A 22,693-nucleotide genomic window follows, 5' to 3' on the forward strand; every position below is an offset into this window, starting at 1 on the left:
AGGTGCACCACCTTGGCAGGAACATATGTCATCTTTCTCCCTCACTTTAGCTTGAAAACACTGAGGTCCATGAGGTTAAACAACTTGCTTAACATGGCCAGGCACAGGCTGGGACCCAGCTTCTGGGGACCCCCTCTCCCTGGAGGCTGAAAATTCCACCCCAGCCTAGGTGAGGAGCCTGTTATGCATTTTGTCCCTGCTTCTTGGAGGAGAGGATTGTCATTTCAAAATGAGGTCAGCCCACAGTCTCCTTGGCGGGCAAAAGTGAGAAGAAAAACGGCCCATCTAATCAGACCTTGTACTGATTCTCCCAAAGCTGTTATCAATCAGAGGAACTAAACACACCCTGCTGCTTTGATGTCGGAGCAGGATTCATTTCCCAGAGATTAGGGCAGATCATGAGAACTGCACAGAGGGAAGCAAGAGTATGAATTTGATTTAAGGCCTAAAGACCCTTGCAGTACTTATTTCCTGGCATCGCAGAATGAACTCTTTTCACATTTTTCTTTATTTTTTTGCCAGCATAGTAGTGGTCAGTGGTCTGCTGTAAAACAGAAGGCAGCCTGCAGAGTTGGATTGGGATCAAAAATCAACCAGACTCTTTTGAGCTGTGTGGCCTTCAATAACGTTATTTCACTTCTGTGAGCCTCAGTTTTCCTATTTGTAAAGTGGGGGCACCAACACTTCCTTGTTGTAACAGCTTCATGATAACACAAGGAAAGCACTGAAAATAATATCTGCCACAGGGACAAGAATTAGTATAGGTTAGCTATAACTATCATGCATTTTTGCAGTGTTAATGATATTGGAGACGAAACAGATCTATCTCTTATCCAATCAGAGGGTTGGGCGTAGTTATCTTTAATGTCACTTCCAGCTCACAGTCCTATATTCTTTTTCTTTATTTTTTTTGAGACAGAGTCTCACCTGTGTCGCCCAGGCTGGAGTGCAGTGGCACAATCTTGGCTCACTGCACCCTCCACCTCCTGGGTTCAAGCGATTCTCCTGCCTCAGCCTCCTGAGTAGCTGGGATTACAGGCGCCTGCCACCACGCCTGGCTAATTTTTGTATTTTTAGTAGAGACGGGGTTTCACCATGTTGGCCAGGCTGGTGTCAAACTCCTAACCTCAAGTGATCCACCCACCTCAGCCTCCCAAAGTGCTATGATTACAGGTGTAAGCCACCATGCCCCGCCCAATCCTGTATTCTGATTAGAAACCAACCAGATCTCTGATGTCAAGGTCCACCATACCCGTTGTGAGGTCTCCTCTACCTGATAATGATAAAGATGATGACAGTGAAATATTTTATAGGTCTTACAGGTTGAAAAGTTCTTTCTTTCCATTGTTCCACTTTACTCACACAATGTCCTCACGCAGGGCTATTGGAATTACGATCCCATTTCTTTGCAGAGAAAACGGAGGCTCAGGGACATTTGCAAAAGTTTGTCTCAGTTTACCGTGTTTCCAGTGGTGTGGCTGATTGGGTACTCTGTCTGCAGACCCCTGGCCTTCCCTCCTGGCTCTCTCAGCACATGGAATTTACAAGAAGGCCCAATCAATTATTATTTCTGCAATTCTCCTGAAGGTTTGGCAGTACGACAGCAAGCTGGAACCCTTGCCGTTCACCTCAGCTGATGGCGTGAATGAGGACCTTTCCCTTAACGACCAAATGATAGACATTCTGTCTTCCGAGGACCCTGGTAGCATGCTTCAAGCCTTAGAAGAGTAAGAATTCTAAATCCCATTATACTTCCACAGATGTGATGAATGTTTTAATGACAGTGACGTAAGACCAAACACTGAGTATATTTCATTCATTCAGTTAATCATTTGTCACTCTGTAGTCATAATTCAACAACGGCTATGCACTGAATGTTTGGCATCTAGGAAAAGAAGTGTAGAAGCCATACTTCCTGCTCTAAGGAAGTCTGATCTAGTGGGAAAGACTGAAACATAAACAGAAGTGACCACAAAATTGGGTGACTACCATGCTAATGGGAGGGTCAGGGCTGGCAGAGCACAGAAGAAGAAGTAATTACTTCTGAGAAAGTCATAGAAATGCTTCCCAGAGGAGGTGGCATTGAACTTTTTTTTTTGTTTTTTTGAGATGGAGTCTCGCTCTGTCGCCCAGACTGGAGTGCAGTGGCGCGATCTCGGCTCACTGCAAGCTCCGCCTCCCGGGTTCTCGCCATTCTCCTGCCTCAGCCTCCCGAGTAGCTGGGACTACAGGCGCCCACCACCACGTCCGGCTAATTTTTTTGTATTTTTAGTAGAGACGGGGTTTCACCGTGTTAGCCAGGATGGTCTTCATCTCCCGACCTCGTGATCTGCCCGCCTCGGCCTCCCAAAGTACTGGGATTACAGGCGTGAGCCACCATGCCCGGGCTGAACTAATTATTTTTTTAAAAATTTTTTATTTATTTTTAACTTTTAAGTTTAGGGATATGTGTGTAGGCTTGTTATATAGGTAAACTCATGTCACAGGAGTTTGTTGTACAGATTATTTCATCATCCAGGTATTAAGTCTAGTACTCAGTTAAGAGGGAGAGAATCTGAATTGATTCTGAAAGCTTATGAAGAAGCTTTCCAAATTGATTAAGCGTGGAAACGATTTTCAGACAGAGGAAAGAAAGGGCAGATGTAAGGATGTGAAAGGAGCAAGGTGCGTTTGGTGAGATGTCAGTAGCCAAGTGTGGCTGATGTGCAGATTGGGGTATTAAGTATAGAAAATAAAGAAGAGGCAGCAGGGGAGAAAGGCCAGAACAGGTGATGTGACTGTATGCTGAACTGAATTCAGTTCTTCTTATGTAGTTAATGAATATTAACATCATACTTCCTATGTGCAATAGCAGATAGTGCCAGACACTGTTTAAGAACTTTACAGAACTAACTCATATAATCCTCTTAACAAGCCTATGAAGTAGGTATTGCTCTCTGTAACATCTTATGGATGAGAACTTGAGAGAGGTTAAGTCACTTGCCCAAGGGCGTATACTAGTAAATGATAGGGTCAGGTTTTAAACTCAGATCATCTGCTCCGTGGTCCAGGCTCTTAATCATTGTCCAAGATTTCTCCTGGATGGACACATGGTTCACAGTCTAATAGGTAACCTTAACTAGATAAGGTTCATCAGCATGGCCTTACCATTCCTTTTTTCCTTTCAACAGATATTTAAGATGACTTCTTTATGTTTTCTTTAATTTTCCTTTTTTTTGGCCAAAAATCTCAATCTTATTTTTTTGATTTACTCTCAAACAAAATTGTTTTAAAGTCGCTGTCTGAAGACGTTATTATCTGTACCCTCATTCTGTGTCTGTTATCTGGCATACACTCAGTGTTTGATCATGTTTTCTTGTCTCATATCTCTGTGTATTTTTTAATATGTGCTAGACATTGTATATGAAGTTGAAAAGACAATCTGAGGACGAGGGTGATGTTATCTTCTTCTAAGAGGCTAGTAGCATAATTATGGATTATATTAATCCAATCAGAGATTGAGATCATTCAAAGCTGGGCTTCATTTCTCCCAGATCAAATTCTTATTTGGTTGTATCTGATTATTTTTATTTTAACATGCTTTTTGTTAGACTGCTGATGATTAATAATGGGGCCAAATGTGAACTCTTCGTATTGGATGTCATTTACAGGAAACCTTTTTTATTCTAGGTTCAAGATTTGTAGCTCTCTGCCCACTCACTGCCCACTGGAGGGTAATTTCTGGGAATTTGGAATCATCAAGATAACGATAAACTATAATGCCTTATGTTTTCAGATAAAATACCTTATGTTTATGTCACTTTTAGAAATGTGCACACCCCTTATTTAATTTGGTGCTCATCATACTGCTTTTTGGTATGGCATCTTATTTTCAGTGTTTGACAGTCAAAGCAGCTGAGGCTCAGCTAGGTTGAGAGGTTTACCCACAGCAATACATCTGGTGAGTGAAGAATGGGACTTGAGCTTCCTCACTGTTTAGGCTCAGGCACATTTATAATTTACAGACGTTCTCTGAGCCCAGTTTTCTCATCTCTCAAACAGGGAACCCATAACCTAGAGCCTCGGGATACTGTCATGTGTAATGATGTGAAAGAGACTTGTGATAGGGACGTGTCCTTATGCGAATAGCTGCTGTGAGCCCTGGTCAGATTAGCAGACCCTAAAGAGAAGTGGTCAGGGTGATTTGCCCTTCCTTGAGTCTTTCTCAAGAAAATTGAAAGCATACTGAACATGGGAGACCTGGGGAGCAAAACTGAGCAGCTTCCTGATCCTCCCTGGGTCCGAGAAATGGTGTCCTGTGACACAAATACGTAGATCCTAGGTAGAACCAGAAGCAGCTCTGTGTCATGCTTTTCAGGAGCAACTACCTACTGGCCTGAGAGAAAGAGCCCCGCTATGTCTGACTCATTCCACTTTGTGAGCTCAATGACTGTTCTCAGAAGAAAGGGACTCCCCTCTTGTTTGAATGGGTGCTCCTTCTTCACTGGGTGCCTGGTGAAGAGCCAGGCCTGGAGCCTCGTAAGTGCAGGGCTGACCTTGTACCAAGAGGGGAGTCAGGGCTTATTCATCCGTTTCTGGGTGCCAGTTGTATGGCTTGGTTAATTAAGCCTTGTGTAGCCATCCAGATGCCATTCTTCATTTTCACTTAATTCCCTAATCAGAATGCCAAGGATTACAAATTAAAATTTGCCACCTTGTCTGAAGTAGTAGGGAGAAATGGACGAGCAGTGGAAGGCGAAGTTATTGGCAGAGGTTCATAAATGTCACTTACTATATTAAGTGGTGTGAGCAGCTAATTATCAAATGACTTCAGAGCTAAAAATCTGTTTTCTTACAAAACATGAAAATGACAAGTAGAGTGAAAAGATTTGGATCATGCAATCAGCACCTGGATATTTAATTTGCAAGTATGTGGTACTCCATAACTTTCCGATTAAAGTAATTAGTACTTTAAAATAGGAAAGTATTAATCCTCCTGTCTTTGTTTTTTATTCAAAAAGTAATGGGGCATAAGAAGCCCAGTCTTTATCCCTACATTATATGAAATTATAAGCAGCCACTGCGGTTTGCCAGTCTTGATGCTTGAGTACAATAGGAATGTTGAAGTTTATAATGGTTTTGTTCTTGCACCTCTGGAATTTTATATTCATTTTCCTTGGGAGCTTGTCTTATTTTGCCTGAAGAGTGTTTAGCATTGATTATCAAGCATGCACTGAGAGTGTTCAGTTTGTGAGCTAAATTCACTCCTGTCTTCCTCTCCCCCAGCTTCCCATCCTCCCTCCCATCCCACATTCAATATTTATTGAACTCCAGTTCTGTTTCAGGCATTGTGGTTGGACACTAGTTTTAGAAACCCAGTCTTTTTTTTTTTTTTTCAGTTATAGCATTGCCAATTACTTTTAATCTTTCCATCTTGCTGTATAGTCCTGCTTAGATGCTCCCAGAAAGAAAATGTCACTCAGAATGGCAGGACCTTAGTATGCGTGGAAATCTGTGATACACTCCCCACTAAAAATAGCATTTTTCTCTGGCAAATCAGTTATCCCATTTGTAATTCTAACATGAAGCTTAGCTGGGATTTGAAATATGCCATTAGGTGACTTGATTACCCCCTCATTTCAAGCCCCATCAGAGCCATAACTTTGCTCTATCCTGCTGAGTTATTTTTGACGAGGCGCATTTCCTAGGTGTGCGTGGTGGTTTTTACATTGCTTATTCATAGGCTGTCTTACAGAGAGGATTTGAGGAAGGACTGTTTCCTTTGATTTTTATCAGGCTCCTTGACTGTAGCTATAATGGAGGTGGACTCAGTCTCAGCACATGCTGGGACTAGGAGGAAGGAGGAACTAGGCAGGACCAGCTGGTTCTGGAAGCTTCTAGGGGCATGGAGTGCTGATCGTGTTTTAGCTCCAGCCTTACTCTAGGCCTGACCACTCCACACACCTCTCGCCTGTGATCTTATTTAATTCTCACAACTCTCCCGTTTTAGACCAGGAAGCTGAGGTTCAGAAAGGCTTATTGATTTTTGCCTAAGGTCACACAGGTAGTAATGGATTTGGCTTAGGCCTGAGTGTTTTCAATCTTTTCTTCTATTGACCGAACAGCTTTTTAAAAAGACTGAGCTTAGATGTTTCAGAGAGTCAAAGAAAGTAAGGCAAAAAAAGAAGTTCAGATCTATGTCTGTTTCCTCTATTATTAGAACAAGCTTAGGACTCTTTCTGGATGCTACCAACATTGCCTCTAAACTGTCTTGAAATTGTGTTTGTACAAAGTAAGTGTTTCATGAGTATTTGTCGAATTGAGGCTTTTAAATATGTGTGTTTAGTAGTTTTTTATGTGCCAACCATATGGTATATTTTTACAACTTCTACTCTTTTTATTCGTTGTAAACACTTTAGAGAAATGATTTTGTTCCTCATCTCTAAAAACCTGAAGCCCAGAGAAATTAAACAACTCATCCAAGATTCTTTTGTTCACTTGTTCTTTGATTGGGTTGCTGGTTCATGCATGCAGTACTTTTTAAAAAGTAATTAATGGATTGATGAATCCAACAGATTCTTGCCGAGGGCTCCTTCTGCACCAAGCACTGTGGTAGATCCAAGACTCTCGTTTGCCGGACACTAGCAAGTGTCTTGGTTTTTGTCCTTATAGAGCTTACACAAGCACACACAACTCCGTACACTGCTAATTCTTTGATTCTACACTGTGGTCAGAGCTATGAAGGGACAAGGGGCTCTGTTAAAGAATCTTGGAGAGGATGCTTCTAAGGGAGGCTTGTTAAGCTGAGAGCTGGTGATGAGCATTTTGGAGTGGGCAGCATGCATAGGAGGTAGGAAGGGATGTGGACATTTGAGGACTCAAAAGAGGACCAGGCCAGGGTGGGAGGTGTAGATGGCACAGAGATTGAAGAGTCATTAGAGCCAGTGAGGGGCCTTCCCTGAAGCAACACTGCCTCCATTCTTTATCCTGAAATTCTAATTTTCTTCACAACACTCAAGGCTGCCGGAAACTACCTTATGTTTTCAAATTAATGTTGTTGTATTTCGTCTTACCCACCTGGGCAGTAAGTTCTGTGAGTGCAGGGACCTTCTGTCTTGCTTGCTGATTCATCCCCAGTGCTTCCAACAGTGCCTGGCACAGCAGGTGCCACTACACAGTAGGTACACATTACACTTGGTGGAATGCTATAATTGAAAATCACCTGCAGAGAAAACTTGAGGCTATAAGGTACTTGATAGCAAAGACTAGGAGGAGGTGCAGCATTACTGAAACCAGAAGACAACACAACATGTTTCCAGATGTGATGTGGTCCTTCAGGCTACCCAGCTTCTTCCAAGGATGTCCTGTGGCTGGGACACCCTTGCAGGGAGATTCTGTTTGATGGAAGGACTGGACAAGAGTTGGGCCATCATCTGTCATGATAGGAAGGATGGCAGAGTCTATGTAGATGTAGCAGGTGTGTGACTTGGGGAGAGAACATGGGATGAACCTGTCAGATGCTTCTCAATGAAGTTCAAGGTGAGGACAACAGGGGAGGAAAAGGTGGGAATGTAGAAAAGTGTGAAACAGTCCTGACCATGGGGAGGGGGCTTACTAGAGAAACCCAGACTTGCTGAGCAGCATGGACTGCCCATGTGAGGCTGGTGGGCCTCCCTGCCTGGACGAGGTGCCTTCACCTGCAGTGGTCTCAGTGGTCTGGATGGAGGCATGGAGGCCACTGGAGGGCATGGCATAGAGCCCAGTGGTTAAAACCCAGGCCTGACTGCTGGGGTTGAGTCCTAGCTCTGCCACTTACTGCGTTGGTGACTCCAGTTGCCTTATCTATACAGTGGGATGCAGTGCTGACCTTACCCCAGTGCCAGGACCAGAGCTGGCCTGGAGAGCTTTTCCAGGTGAGAGGGAGAGGGATAGGGACTTAGCTATATTAGTATCCTGTGGCTGCTGTAACAAATGACCCTGACCTTGGTGGTTTCACGCAACAGAAACTCACCCTGTCACTGTTCTGGAGGCCAGAGTCCCAGATCAATTGCTCTGGGCTGAAATCAAGGTATCAGCAGGGCCATGCTCCCTTCAAATGCTCTGGGAGGGTTGTTCCTGCCTCTTCCAGCTTCTGGGGCTTCCAAGACCACAGCACTTCTTGGCTTGTGGCCAACTTACTTCCGTCTCTGCCTGCATGTGGCCTCCCCTTCTTCTGTATGTATGAAATCTCCCTCTGCCTCTCTCTTAGGAGGCCACTCGGGACTGGATTTAGTGCTCACTGGATAATCCAGCATAGTCTCCTCGTGTCGAGATCCTTCACTTAATTGTATCTGCAAAGGCCCTTTTCCCTTTGAGGGTCACATTTCCAGGTTCCAGGAATTAGGGCTACAAATCTTTGGGTGGAAGTGATCACAACATCTCAAGAGGATGAGGAAGGAAGTGGAGACTTGAGGGGCCTTGAGAAGAAGTAAAAGGAGGAGGTCAGTGGGTTAGAGGACTCGAAGGGGTGTGTCAGAGAATGGTTTCTGGAATGTTTCCGAGGAGCTGAGGGGTGTTTTTAGACACGGGAATGCTGGGAACGGTTACCTCTCCATCAGCAATGGTTGGTCCAGGGCTCAAACCCAGGTCTTCTGACTCCAAGGCCGGGACATCCTCTGGTGCTTCCTGGCTGTTTGCAGACCATTTGGTGGAGATTCTTCTTGGATCATGCAGGAGGAGACTCACAAAGAGGGAAGGGCCCGAGGTCTGCGTGGAGGCAGCACTTCTCTGAGACCAGAGCGCAGCTCCCCCACCTCCCCTGCTTCCCTCAGGGTTCAGTGGGATAGACATGGTTCCTTGCACATGGCAGATGCTCAGGAAATACTTCTGGAATTGAATCATCTCACTTCATGACCCGTTGTGAGATATTCCACTGGAGGTCCTTGTGGGGTGGTGGTCAGTTTTTCAAGGCTTAAAAATAATGCCCATCTCTTTCCCTTCCAAGTTCTAAGCTATTTTAAAACTCTGACCCCCTCCCTCCCTCCCTCTCTTCTTTTCTTTCTCCCTTCCTCCCTCCCTTCCTTCTCTTCCTTCCATTTCTTCTTCCATATGGATTAAGCATTTGGTCCATGCCAGGGACTGTGCGTGCGTGCTCTCCCTCCGAGGCTCTCAGCACGGTCTGTGATGCTCGGACTGTGACTGTTTCCCATATCAAATCCTGTCCCTTTGGTGGCGCAGGCCTGGCGGCACCAGGTGAACCTCAGAAAGCACGTCTGGGCTGGGTCTCAAGGGCCATTAAGACTTGTCAGAATGTGCATGGGGCATTTCCAGCAGGGGGAACGAGTGCCAGAGGAATATGTGCAGGAGACTGGACACGTGGGTGGTGGTGGGGAAGAGGCCTTACTCTCTGAAAGAAGGTCCTCGTGGACCCTTGAATCTCTCCTCACTCCAGCCCCATAATACAGATAACCCGTGTCCAGGCCCTTCTACCTTTCTGGAAGGATCAGTATCAGAGTTCACCTGGAGCACCAGATGGTTGGCAGGAGCAAAGGTCAGCTAAGGTGGACAGCAGCCCTGTCCTCAAACCGGATCCTCGCTTCTGGATTTCTTGACAGGTGGTGGGTTCCTGTGCAGCACCCGACATGGCAGGGTTCTTACGGAGTTTGTAAAGGGGCCGCTGGAGAGCAGAGCAGAGCAGAGCGGAGGGAACGCCTGCTGGGTTCCCACGGCAACTCTCACTGTCACCTTCCAGCAAGGTGAGGGTTTCTTGAGGAGTTCTGTCTGACAAACACCTTCTGTTCTTTTGGCAAGTGTTTACTGTGCTCTCCCTCAGCACTAGGCATGATGTAGGCTGGGTGCTGGGGAGGAAGCCAAGAAAAGCAGGGAGCCTGTCCATGCCCACTGTCTACAGGGAGAGAGGGCTCATGCGCCGAGAGGCATGGTGCAGGGTATAGCGCAAGGTGGAACCACCATTGCAATGGCAGCTTCCACCCCACCCGTGACACTCAGCATGTGTCTCACTCCGTCCCCAACTGCTCATTCTGCTCAGTTATGGCCAGCGGGGCCCGACTCAACGACAGAGTGGCTTCCTTCAGCGGCCTGGAATGGTGCTCTTGCACTCCTGGACACAGATTAACCATGCCCCGCACGCCCAGGCCAAGCCTGGGTTCCAGGTTTCCTCAACGGCACAGTCCATAGGATTCTCCTCACTCCAGGCACCGGGTGGAATTCAGAAAACATCAGCAAAACTCCAGCCACCCCCGCAGTGATGCCCCTGGGCTCCAGGCCTGCACTGCTGTTGCCCACCAAGGATTGGAGGAAACCCTTGGAAATGCAAGGGAAGGGTAGGTGGGCAGAGTCGCCTTAGGGAAAGCTGACTGCTAAGTTGAAACCTCAAGGATGTAAATGCAAGGAAGAGGCATCTCCAGTGAGAGGTCTTCTCTGGCATGTGGATTCCAGAACCCAGAGAAATTCATGTGTGCCCCTCTTCTCTCAAAGAGGAGCTTCTGAGAGACCCCTCAAAAATTGCAGTTTCTGCCGCGGGGCCTTCCCTGGGCTCCAGGACTGACTCCAGGCTCCCTCTTCTCCCTATAGGATATATAGGCTGTTTTCAACCTCTTTTTTTTTGGAGACGAAGTCTCACTCTGTTACCCAGACTGGAGTGCAGTGGCACAATCTTGGCTCACTGCAACTTCCGCCTCCCAGGTTGAAGCGATTCTTCTGCCTCAGCCTCCTGAGTAGCTAGGATTACAGGCACACACCACCACGTCCGGCTACTTTTTGTATTTTTAGCACATACAGAGTTTCACCATGTTGGCCAGGCTGGTCTCGAACCCCTGACCTCAGGTGATCTGTCTGTCTCGGCCTCCCAAAGTGGTGGGATTACAGGCATGAACCACCAGGCACGGCCTGTTTTCAACCTCTTGTTTCAAGTTCCCGTTGCAGCTCCAGATTCTTGGCATCTCAGTGCTGAAGAGAGGGTGGGCCTCATTTGTAACAGGCGCATACTAAGGAGTCCAGCTCTACTTTTTGTTTACTTAATAGATTATATTTTAGCACAGTTTTAGATTTGTAGAAATATTGAGAGGAGAACACAGAGAGAGTTCCCATTATCTCCCCTACCCAGTTTACCCTAGTACTCATGTCTTATATTAGCATGCTACATTTGTTACAGTGAATGATCCAATATTGATACATTATTATTAGCTAAAGTTCACAGTCTGTTCAGATTTCCCTCGTTTTTACCAAATGCCCCTTTTCTCTCCAGAGGAAAAGACTTTACCAGGGCCTTACCTTTCTTAGGGGAGAGAACATTTTCCCAGCTCATGAGCTAAGAGCTAACCTGAAGATAAAGCAATTTACACCTTCCCAGGAAAACAGAATCTTAGAATCTGGATACTGCACAGGATCTTAGTGGTCATCTGGCCCAAATTCTCAGCTAGGGCAGGAATAGTCTCTGGTATGCCTAATGGATGGCCAACCCATTTCTACTTGGATGTTGTCATGGATGGAGAGGGACTGCAGTACCTTCAGGGTTGCTGTTATGGGTGGAATTGCGTCCCCTCACAAAGCTATGTTGAAGTCATAACTCCTGGGCCCAGTGAGTGTGACCTTATTTGGAAGTGTAATCTTTGCAGTTGTAACCTCACTAAGGTGAGGCTATTAGGGTGGGCCTTGATCCAACATGACTGGTATATTCATAAGAAGAGGGAAATCTGGACATAGACACAGGACGGACACCATGTGAAGAGAAGCACACACTGAAATGATGCAGCTACAAGCTAAGGAATACCAAGGGTTGCTGGCAACACCAAGCTGGCATGGAACGGATCCTCCCTCACAGCCTGCAGGAGGAACCATCCCTGCCAACACCTTGACTTTGGACTGTTGGCCTCCAGAACTGGGAGGGAATAAGTGTTGTTCTAAGCCATCCAGCTGATGGTACTTGGCTACATAGGAAAGTACCCTAGGAAACAAGTACATCTCCCTAAGCCACACCTTCTGAACCAGAACCTGAGAGCAGGCCTGGGGAGCTGCATTTTGTATCTTCAGATCGTTCTTGTACATTCTGATGTTTAATAGTTTGAGAACTTCTGCAGGAGAGCAGAGTACCCCAAAGATGCATCCTCTAGTTGGTTCAAAGTTGAGTCACAAGAATCCTCATCTAAGGCTGCAGACCCTCCCTGCTACCTCCCTCACCTTGGGGTTTTTATCCACCAGCAGCCCTTGCCGGCTGGAGGATGCTCCTGAGGACCTTAATTTCCTGGCACAGCTGCCTACCGTTTGCATGAGCCAACACCTTCATCTCGGCCTTCTGGTCTCCGAGTGACACATTTCTGTTGGTTGAAGCCACCCACTTTGTGGTACTTTGTTACAGCAGCAGTCACAGGAAACACATGCAGTTCTCCATCTCAGTGCTGGGCAGCTGACATTCCCAGAGGGTGCATCTGTCCATAACCAGAAATCCATTTATACAGTGTCACATGTGGTAAACATGGTGTTTACTACAAACAGGCGGCTGAATTGCGGTGCCATCCTAATGCAGCCTCTCCTCACCTGCACACTGGTCCCTACGTAGGACTTCTCCCCTCTCCCTCCTGGAGCTCTCCACCTCTTCCCATCTCATCAGCAGCACCTGAATCTCAGCCATTGCCATTTCTTTCTTGGCCTCTGCCACCAACTTCACGTCTATCCCTGACCATCCAGTCCATTCACACACCAGCCAGAGGTACCTTTTCAGTGAATCCGGTTGGGCCACCTGTGCTGAAAAGCCTTCACCAGCTTTACCCTGTTCCCTGGTAAAACCCAAATCCCCACCATGGCCTGCAAGACTCCGTGTCAGAAGCCTAAGGCTGTTTAGCCTGGTTTGGTGATATTTTGTGTTCACCTGATCATAATCATCAGATATCTGCAAGGTTGTCGTGGATAAGACAGTGGAAACTGGGGCAGTGATGGAAATTTTAGGGATATAAATGTCAGCTAATTATGAAGAAGGCCTTTCTGCTTCTCTAAGCTCTTCTATAAGGGGAGTTAGCCTGGAGGGGCAGCTAGCTCCCCATTGTGGTGGGTGCACATGGCAGAGGCTGGGGACTGCCTGGCAGAGAAGATATTGAGAAAACCCAGGTCTTGATTGGAAAGGTGACTTAGCTGACATCCAAGGTTTATCCCATTTCTAAAGCCACCTATACATTTTCCATCCTACAGTTGTTTCCTATGATCATCATCTAACCATCAGGTAGAGCACATTTGCCTTTTCAAATAAGGGTTTCAAATGTTATCTCTCTACCTACCTATCAATCATTCATTCATCCACTAATCCATCCATCCATCTACCCACTCACCCATTCATTTGTTCTTCTACCTACCCATGTGCCCATGCACCTACTCTTTCACCCATCCATCATCCATTTACTCATCTGTCCTTCCACCCATGCATCCATCCACCCATCTTTTTCACCCACCCATTTTTTCATTCATCTATTCATCCATCCATCCTTCTCTCTACTCATCCACCCATCTGCCCATCTATCAATTTGCCCATTCACCCACCTGTCCACCTGTCATCCATCCATCTATATATCCATCCACTCACCCATCTCTCTATGTATCATCCATCCTTCATCTACCCATCCAATCTTCCGTCCAGCCAGTCAGTCATCTATCAACCCATCTATTCACCTACCCATGCATTCCTCCATTCATTTCATCCATATCCATCCATCCATTCATCCATCTATCCCTCCATCTATCCATCCATTCATCCATCTTTCCATCTATCCATTCACCCATCTGTCCATCTATCCATTCACCCTTGCAGCCATCCACCCATCCATCCATGGGTTTAACATGTTTCCCCTGCATCTTCTTTTCTCTGCCATAAAGAATGAGATCAAGAAAGACATGCCAGACATAACAACAGCCACAGCAATGAGAAGTCATGTTTTCCAGCATCTGTTCTGTGCCAGAGACTGGGCTAAGTGCTTCATGTACTGTTTTGAGACAGTAGGACAGATGGTACAGCAAGGACTCTGGAGCAACATGTCATGGGTTCAAATCCCAGTTCTGTCATTTAATAGTAATGTGACTTTGAACAAGGTATTTTAATTTTTCTGTGCCTCAGTTTCTTTACTTGTAAGAGAGACATTAATCACCTACCTTATAAGACTTTTTTGTGATGATTAAATGGCTTTTATATATATATAGCAATTAAAACAAAGCCTGATCATAAAAGGCACTATTACTAATCCTCTCAGTGACTGTCATTTGTTGTGGGTGATCATATTCTCACATAGCCAACGGGAAACTAGGCTCAGAGACGTCAGTAACCCACCTGAGCTCATGCAGTTCCTGAGGGGTAAAGCTGAAATTAGAAGCTAAGTTAATGTGACTTCCAAGCCCATGCTTCCAAATATAACAAAATTTTACCTTCCAGGAAAAGTTGATTAGGATATGTGTAAAAGAGAGTTAGGAGGGAAGCACAGGAAGGACAGGGAGGATTTGAGGCAGAGAGAGGTAGTTCCACTTCTCCTTTTTGCCTCTTCCAGGGCTGACCGGTCTGTCACAGTCTGGCGGTGGGTGGAGTAGGCAGTGGGCAGTGATGTGGAAACCCCAGGAGGGAAGAGTTAGTGGCATCTGTCTGCATCTTTTGCCCCTTTAAGGAGTAGGGCCTGGAGAGGGAAGGCCCAGTCCCACTTCTAAACATAGAATCTTTAAGAGGAAAATTGTCAGCGAGGAAAGATGCAAACTGCTGACCTCTTATACCTTAGAGTCTAGGTTTTACCAAAGTAGAAATTTAATAGTTTGTCATAAGTCTTATTGGTGTTTTGCTCATGTAGGTGACTATTTTTACTCTCATTTAACCTCTCATAACAATTTGGACAGCTAATATACTCAGGAGGTATTTTTCTTCTCAAATTTCCATTGTCCATGCTTGCAAATGGATAGTTTATAAACATGATTGATGGTCCCAGAGAGGAATCTTGCAGCATTATCTGTCCATTGGAATTACCTTCTGATGAGGAAAATTTCAGTTTCACTCATATTGAATTGGTTTTGGGGGTCTGTTGTGCTTACACCTGCTACCTTGAAGATGCCAAATTTATATTGTAAAAAAAAAATGGCCATGGTGATTTCATTTTCCTTCTGAATTAATTATCCACCATGTTGATTAATGAGTCCTCTTTCAATTTCTGGAAAACATTTTCTGCATGTGCATCAAATTCTATCCTAATTTTGCTCTGACACCTTGCTTGCCATTTGGTGAGAACTTGATTAATTTTTATGTGAAATAAGAAGAAAGAAAGAAGAATTAATGTCATCTTCTCTCTTTTTTTTTATCATCAATAGCTAATCGAAGTATTAATCAGGTCTTGGATAATTTAAGCAGTACTGTTTCCCCTTAGAAAGATGTTATCATCGGCAAACCTATTCCCAAGTTTTAATAGCCTACATTTAGTAAGTGGTTCCTGTGTGCTGGACATGGTTCTAAACTCCTGTGTGAAGTCAGTCACTTCCAAGAGGAATATCACTTGGACAGTTTGTATATGTAGCAAAACTGGCCAGAGAAAATATGTTCATCTTTGAAGCACAGTGACAAGATGACATTTTTGTGACCTCGATTTTGCGACCTCAAAAAATAATTGTTCCTGAGAAAGCAGTGGGTGAATCCTGCTAACTTTGCCGAGCTGTTGAAGTAGTAAAGACACGTGAGAGTCAGAGCCCTGCATATGTAGCCCAAAATGTCTCTGTCTGCCTCATGGGATCGTTAGGGACTTTTAGGGGAGTGGAAAAATATGTGTATTTCATTGTTGTCTGAATAATTAAAAATGGCAAAATGCCATAGGGGGCAATGAAAATTTAACTCTTTACCAGTGAACCTGATTCTGTATGGAAATGAAGAATTCTTAATATTTGTTTTCCTCTCTTGCAGCCCTTTGGGAAATTAATGGATAAGAGTTGGCTTCATTAGTGGCATGGTATTTTAATTGATTTAAAGGGACATTTCTTTTGTGGCTTTGGAACACCCGGACAGTTTTTATCATCGCCTCTTCTGACAGATTATCCATAGTGATTAACATTAAAACTGTTACAGTGAAGAGTGCCTCTGGGACTGTCTTCCCAGGCAACTGGGAAGGTGAGCTGTGGGCACCGACTCTACTCTGCAGCCAGTCTTCTGTGAGAGGGAAGAACCAAGAATGAGGAAACTATTATTATTTAGAACCAACAAAGGGCCAGGCTGTGCTGTGTGCCTTCTGTTTCTTCTCTTCTTTAACTCTGAACAGCAACCTATGAGGGTGGTCCTCATTGTGCTGGTATGGAAACTCAGTTCTTTACCCAGGCCCCTTAGCTAGCAGGTGCTTTCACAGCAAACCACTGGTAAAGCAACTGGTACAGCACCTGCCGTTTTCCCAACACAAGCAGCCACACATTTGGTCGTGTAACTTAATGAATTAATGAATGATGGATGGAGTGGTCAAGTAAGATGTGTTAGTTTCCTATTCAGCTGTAACAAATTACCACAAACTCTGTGGTTTACCACAATATGAATGTATTATCTTAGAGTTCTGGAGGTCAAACTCCAATACAGGTCTGACCAGGTAAAAATCAAGATGTCAGTTGTAGATAGATCAGTGGGGTGGCTATCATTTACAATAATCCATTGCACATATCAGAATAGCTAGAAGGGAATACTTCTAATGTTTCTAGCATAAAGAAAAGACAAATATTTAAGGTGATGTCTATCCCAATTAACCTGATTAAATCTTGCCACATTAAATGAATGTATTAAATTATCACATGGGCCCAGAAAATGTACATCTGTTACTTGTCAATTAAAAAAAAAAGATGTCAGCTCTAGGGGAGGTTCACTTCCTGGCCTTTTCCAGCTTCTTGAGGCTGCCTACATTCACTGACTTGGGACCCCTTCTTCTATCTCCACAGTTGACATCATCACTCCTATGTCGGCTTCCTTCGCTGAATGGCATTCTCCGACTCTGACCCTGCTTCTGCCTGTTTTCCTATTTTAAAAGGCCTTGTTCTTGATCTCAATCTTATGGTCAGCTGATGAGTGGCCTTAATTCCCCTTTGCCATGAAACCTAACATGTTTGCAGTTCTGGGGATTAGGCTGTGAATGTCTTTGGCAGGGGCACTGTCCTCCCTGCCACATGAGGCTTCTTTTAAGGTGTGAAATCCATTCTGTATGCCTCAGAGTAGAGAAGGGATTTTGTTTTCTGAGCTTGTACAACATTGATTGTTGAGTTCATTTGACATTTAGCCATATACACACTGCCTTGAGGCAGCTCTTGTGTTTCTTTCTTGCTTTGTAACCTGCAAAGCACTCGTTGCATAGACACATGTTCAATAAGCACTTTTTGAGAAAAAGAAGCAAATGAATGACCTATTGTTTAAAACTAGGCTAAGTTGTGTCTTAAGGGAATGGAAGCTATTTTAATCTAAGATGGTAAAATTTGAGCATCAAAAAGAATAATGACTGTAGTTGATCAAAACCTACCAAATATATAAAAATCTTCGATTTCACAGTGACGCTATGCAGAGGGAGAGGGCTTCCTAGGTTTAGTTAAACATTTGGACTCAGAAGACTCTCGCAGGGCACTCGTGGCCTCATCTCCTCAGAAGGCGTGAGGGTCTGCAACACCACTTGCTGTGAGGACAGCATTATTTCCCTGTGGGTGTCCTCACCACAGGTCACACAGCAGCCTACACAACTGTTTGGGGGGCATTTTCCTCCCAGGTGACACAGGTCAGGTTCAGGGAGATGCAATCCACATCAAGCAGGTGCAGGAGTCTTTCTGGCTTAAAATACTCCTACCCCACAGGTGGCAGTATCTTTTGTAACAACTCACAGACATCGCCCCCAAGGGTCCCACAAGAGATATGCCCAGTTCAAAGAAGCATCTTCCTCAGGGAGGTACAAGGTACGGCATCCCTGTTAGGTATTTAGTTTATTTACCAGTCTTCTCATCCATGTGTAATTTACCAATCTGGCATTATTTTTGCTAAAAGCCATGTTGCCTGGTAACCTATTTGATGTTCTTCCTCTTAGTACGTTTCTGAGTAAGAGTTAACTAAAGCTCAGATTCTCAGGAAGCTGAGAAAAGTTATATAAACCTTTGCCCTCATGCTAAAACATAACAAAACAAGCTGATAAACAAACAAACCCAAACTCATTATTCACCATTGAAGGCTGCTAGACATCAACCCTTTAATTAAAAAATTGATAAAATACAAGAGAAATAATTATGCAGCTCTCTGAACTTTATGTCAGAGTAACAGAATTGTTGATGAAAGTTCTTTTTGAAGAATTTCAGCTTAAAAACGCAGAAGAAATGATAGAATTAGACAATGTACATTTTTAAACCCCTAATGAAATCATGGATCTAGGTAACAATTAGAAATTTACAGGAAAGAAAAACCATTAAAAAGTGTACAAGGTACATGAATAGACACTTTTCATAAGAAGATATACATGCAGCCAACAAACATATGAAAAAAAGCTCAATATCACTGATCATTAGGGAAATGCAAATCAAAACCACAATGAGATACCACCTCACACGAGTCAGAATGGCTATTACTAAAAAGTCAAAAAATAGGCTGGGTGCGGTGGCTCATGCCTGCAATCCCAGCACTTTGGGAGGCCGAGGGAGGTGGATCACTTGAGGTCAGGAGTTCGAGACCAGCCTGACCAACATGATGAAACCCAGTCTCTACTGAAAATGCAAAATTAGCTAGATGTGGTGGTGCACACCTCTAATCCCAGCTACTCGGGAGGCTGAGGCAGGAGAATCACTTGAACCTGGGAGGGAGCGGTTGCAGTGAGCCAAGATCATGCCATTGCACTCCAGCCTGGGCGACAAAAACGAGACTCCATCTGAAAAAATAAAAAAATAAACAGGTGTTGATGAGGTTGTGGAGAAAAAATAATGCTTATACACTGCTGATGGGACTGTAAACTAGTTTAACCATTGTGGAAAACAGTGTGGCAATTTCTCAAAGACCTAAAAACAGAACTACCATTTAACCCAGCAGTCCCATTACTGAGTGTATACCCAAAGGACTGTAACTCATTCTGTCGTAAAGACACATACACGTGTATATTTATTCCAGCACTATTCACAATAGCAAAGACATGGAATCCACCTAAGTGCCCCTCAATGGTAGACTGGATAAAGCAAATGTGGTACATATACACCATGGAATACTATGCAGCCACTGAAAAAGAGTGAGATCATGTCCTTTATAGGAACTTGGATGGAGCTGGAGGCCATTATCCTTAGCAAACTAACTCAGTAACAGAAAACCAAACACCGCATATTCTCACTTATAAGTGGGAGCTAAATGATGAGAACACATGTACACATGGAGGGGAACAACAGACATTAGGGCCTATCAGAGGGTGGAGAGTGGGAGGAAGGAGAGGATCAGGAAACATAACTAATGGGTATTAGGCTTAATACCTGTGTGACAAAATAATCTGTACAACAAACCCCCATGACACAAGTTTACCTGTATGAAAAACCTGCATATATACCCCTGAACTTAAAAGTTAAGAAAAAAAAATAAGTGGATGTTAAAATCATTAGACGCATGGTTGATAAGAAATATTAGAATGCAGGGATCATGCTGACACTGCTTGAACCTATGGGTTCACCCTAACCTTACCCTGTAGTATGGATATAAAGGAAGCACACAGTACAAATATACTACCACTGTGGGGGATGCTGGAAAACGAAAAATGGAACCAACGTATAGTCCAGCCATTCCACTACTAGATATATGTCCAAAAGAAAGGAAATCAATATGTCAAAGAGATATCTGCATTCTCATGTTTATCACAGCACTATTTACAATAACCAAAATGTGAAACCAGCCTGAGTGCCCTAATGAATAAAGAAAATATGGTATAAATACACAATGGAATGTTTTTCAACCATAAAAAAGAACAACTTCCTGTTATTTGAAGCAACATGGATGGACCTAGAGGTCATTATGTCAGGTGAAATCAGCCTGTCACAGAAAGACAGATATCGCATGTTCTCACTCATGTGAGAGCTAAAAAAGTGGACCTTGTGAAGGTATAGAATAGGATAGTGGTTACTGGAGCCCAGGCATGGGAAGGGGTAGGTTTAGACGAAGGAAAGCAAGAATATAAATAAAATATATTTATTACCACTGAACTGCACACTTAAGGAAAAGATGGTGGCCGGACGGGGCGGCTCACACCTGTAATCCCAGCACTTTGGGAGGCTGAGGTGGGCAGATCACAAGGTTAAGAGATTGAGACCACCTGGCCAACATGGTAAAACCCTGTCTCTACTAAAAATGCAAAAATTAGCTGGGCATGGTGGCAGGCGCCTGTAGTCCCAGCTACTTGGGAGGCTGAGGCAGGAGAATCGCTTGAACCTGAGAGGTGGAGGTTGCAGCAAGCCGAGATCGCACCATGGCGCTCTCGCCTGGGTGACAGAGTGAAACTCAGTCTTAAAAAAAAAAAGAAAGAAAGAAAAGAAAAGAAAAGATGGTAAATTATATATGTATATTTTGTCTCAATTTTTAAAGGTCACTCAAAAAAAGAAGTAAAACCAATTGAATGAAGATCTTCGATCTAACTGTTAGTTTACAGGAAATACAGGGAATAGAGAGAGGTACGGTGACACCCATGGAAGCAACTGGTCAAATCCAGAACATGGGACATTCTGCAGGATGGTGGCCTGACTTCCCTAATACATCAATGCTGTAGAAGGAAAGATGGAAGGCCAGAATGTTCTAGAATAAAGGAAACTTAGCTGGCATTATGGGATTTTGTTTGGTTCTTGAATTAAATGTTCAATTGTAAAAAGACATTTTGAGACACTTGAGGTAGTCTGAATAATGACAGATACCTAGACATTTCTACTTATTGGGATTGTTTTAATTTTTTTTTTATTTTGAGACAGTCTCGCCCCTGTTGCCCAGGCTGGAGTGCCATGGCCCAATCTTGGCCCACTGCAACCCCTGCCTCAGCCACCCGAGTAGCTGGAGTTACAGGCGCCTGCCACCACACCTGGCTAATTTTTGTAGTTTCAGTGGAGACGCGGTTTCACCATATTGGCCAGGCTGGTCTTGAACTCCTGGCCTCAATTGATCCACTCCCCTTGGCCTCCCAAAGTGCTGGGATTATAGGTGTAAGCCATTGCACCCGGCCTGTTTTAAATATTTTATATATAATAATGACAGTGTAGGGAGTCACACTCTACCTCTGCCCTCTTAGGGGTCCCAGCTGGGCCTGAGAATTAAATTGACAAGAGATAGATTAACAGGAAAACAACATGCAAATTTAATATAAGTTTGACATGACACTGGAGCCCACGTAAGGAAATGAAGACCCAAAGACGTGGTTAGAGGTGAATGGTAATATGCTGAGCTGGACAAAGAATAGCACGTTGTGAAAAAACAACTAAATTATGTGGTGAGGCTAAAGGCAGGTAAGAATTATTTTACCAAGATCTATTTTTATAGAATTATGTTGGTCTCAACTTTTCATGCTTGATGATAAGAATGTTGCTTTCCTTCCAATATAGGGATGGCATCCTTCATGTGGGAATTTCATCCCTCTACTTTTAAGAAACAGGTTGGACCAGGCGCGGTAGCTCACGCCTGTAATCCCAGCACTTTGGGAGGCCGAGGCGGGCGGATCACGAGGTCAGGAGATCGAGACCATCCTGGCTAACATGGTGAAACCCCGTCTCTACTAAAAAATACAAAAAATTAGCTGGGTGTGGTGACAGGCGCCGATAGTCCCAACTACTCGGGAGGTTGAGGCAGGAGAATGGCATGAACCCGGGAGGCAGAGCTTGCAGTGAGCCAAGATTGCACCACTGCACTCCAACCTGGGCAATAAAGTGAGATTCGGTCTCAAAAAAAAGAAACAGGCTGAAGCTCAGAGTGATCTGGTATTTGCTAGTTTGTTTGTCTTTGGAGGCATCTTTAGCTGAAAATAGTCAGTATGCCAGAACACCACATTTTGGGGTAGTATATTTTACCACCCTTTATCAACAAGGTTAGGTAAAGTAGATATGCATGTACATATTCATGTAGACAAGTTACTTGATACATAGACATACACACATCTATCTGTCTGTTGATCGGTCTGTCTACATATAACTCCTTGACAGTTAAAGAAGCACGGTGAGGTGTTTATAGGTAAAATGACAGATCTGATATTTGCTTTAAATTGCTCACACATGAAAGGCAGTAGAGAAAACAAGATTGGTCAATATTGACGAGTTTTGAACCTGGTTAATGTGGAAGTCATATATTGAAGCCCTTGCAAATTTTATAATAGTTTTCTTAAAACCCTTGTATTTTTACAATCGTACACCATTCAAATGATCAAAGATGTTTGACATGGTGGAGGGTGGGGCTAAGTGTGAGGATCCTGATGTATGGCTGGGGGTCTCTTCTGGAAAGCAGTTTGTCTGAATGTGCCAGGAGACTTACGGATGTCGCTGACATCTGACCCAGCAGTTCCTCTCGTGGGAATCCGTACTGAGGAAATTACTGTGAATATCAAGAGCTCTGTAAAAAGTGATTTGCTTCAGGATTATTTTAGATTTTGAAATTTGCAAGTAATCCAAATGTGCAACAATAGAAGAATGGTCATTGAATGGTGCTGTATCACATGACAAAATATTTTGCAACCCTTATAAAGAAGCATTTAGTTTTTAAATACCACTGGAA

The 22,693-nt window shown here is 44.1% G+C and overlaps 1 protein-coding gene across 11 annotated transcripts in view; it reads left to right on the forward strand.

Annotated features, from left to right (window-relative positions):
* EVC2 (EvC ciliary complex subunit 2) overlaps positions 1-22,693 on the forward strand; it is a 184,915-nt gene that overhangs the window by 44,820 nt on the left and 117,402 nt on the right. For all 11 annotated transcript variants that reach the window (XR_013417755.1, XR_013417754.1, XR_013417756.1 and 8 more), the window contains one exon: positions 1,588-1,727. Coding sequence is in view for 4 of the 11 variants with exons in the window: in XM_078003153.1 (XP_077859279.1) it covers positions 1,588-1,727 (140 nt within the window). In the remaining 7 variants the exon portion in view is untranslated. The remainder of the gene's footprint in view (positions 1-1,587; positions 1,728-22,693) is intronic.

Source organism: Macaca mulatta, chromosome 5, assembly GCF_049350105.2.
Source record: "Macaca mulatta isolate MMU2019108-1 chromosome 5, T2T-MMU8v2.0, whole genome shotgun sequence".
Lineage (NCBI taxonomy): Eukaryota > Metazoa > Chordata > Mammalia > Primates > Cercopithecidae > Macaca > Macaca mulatta.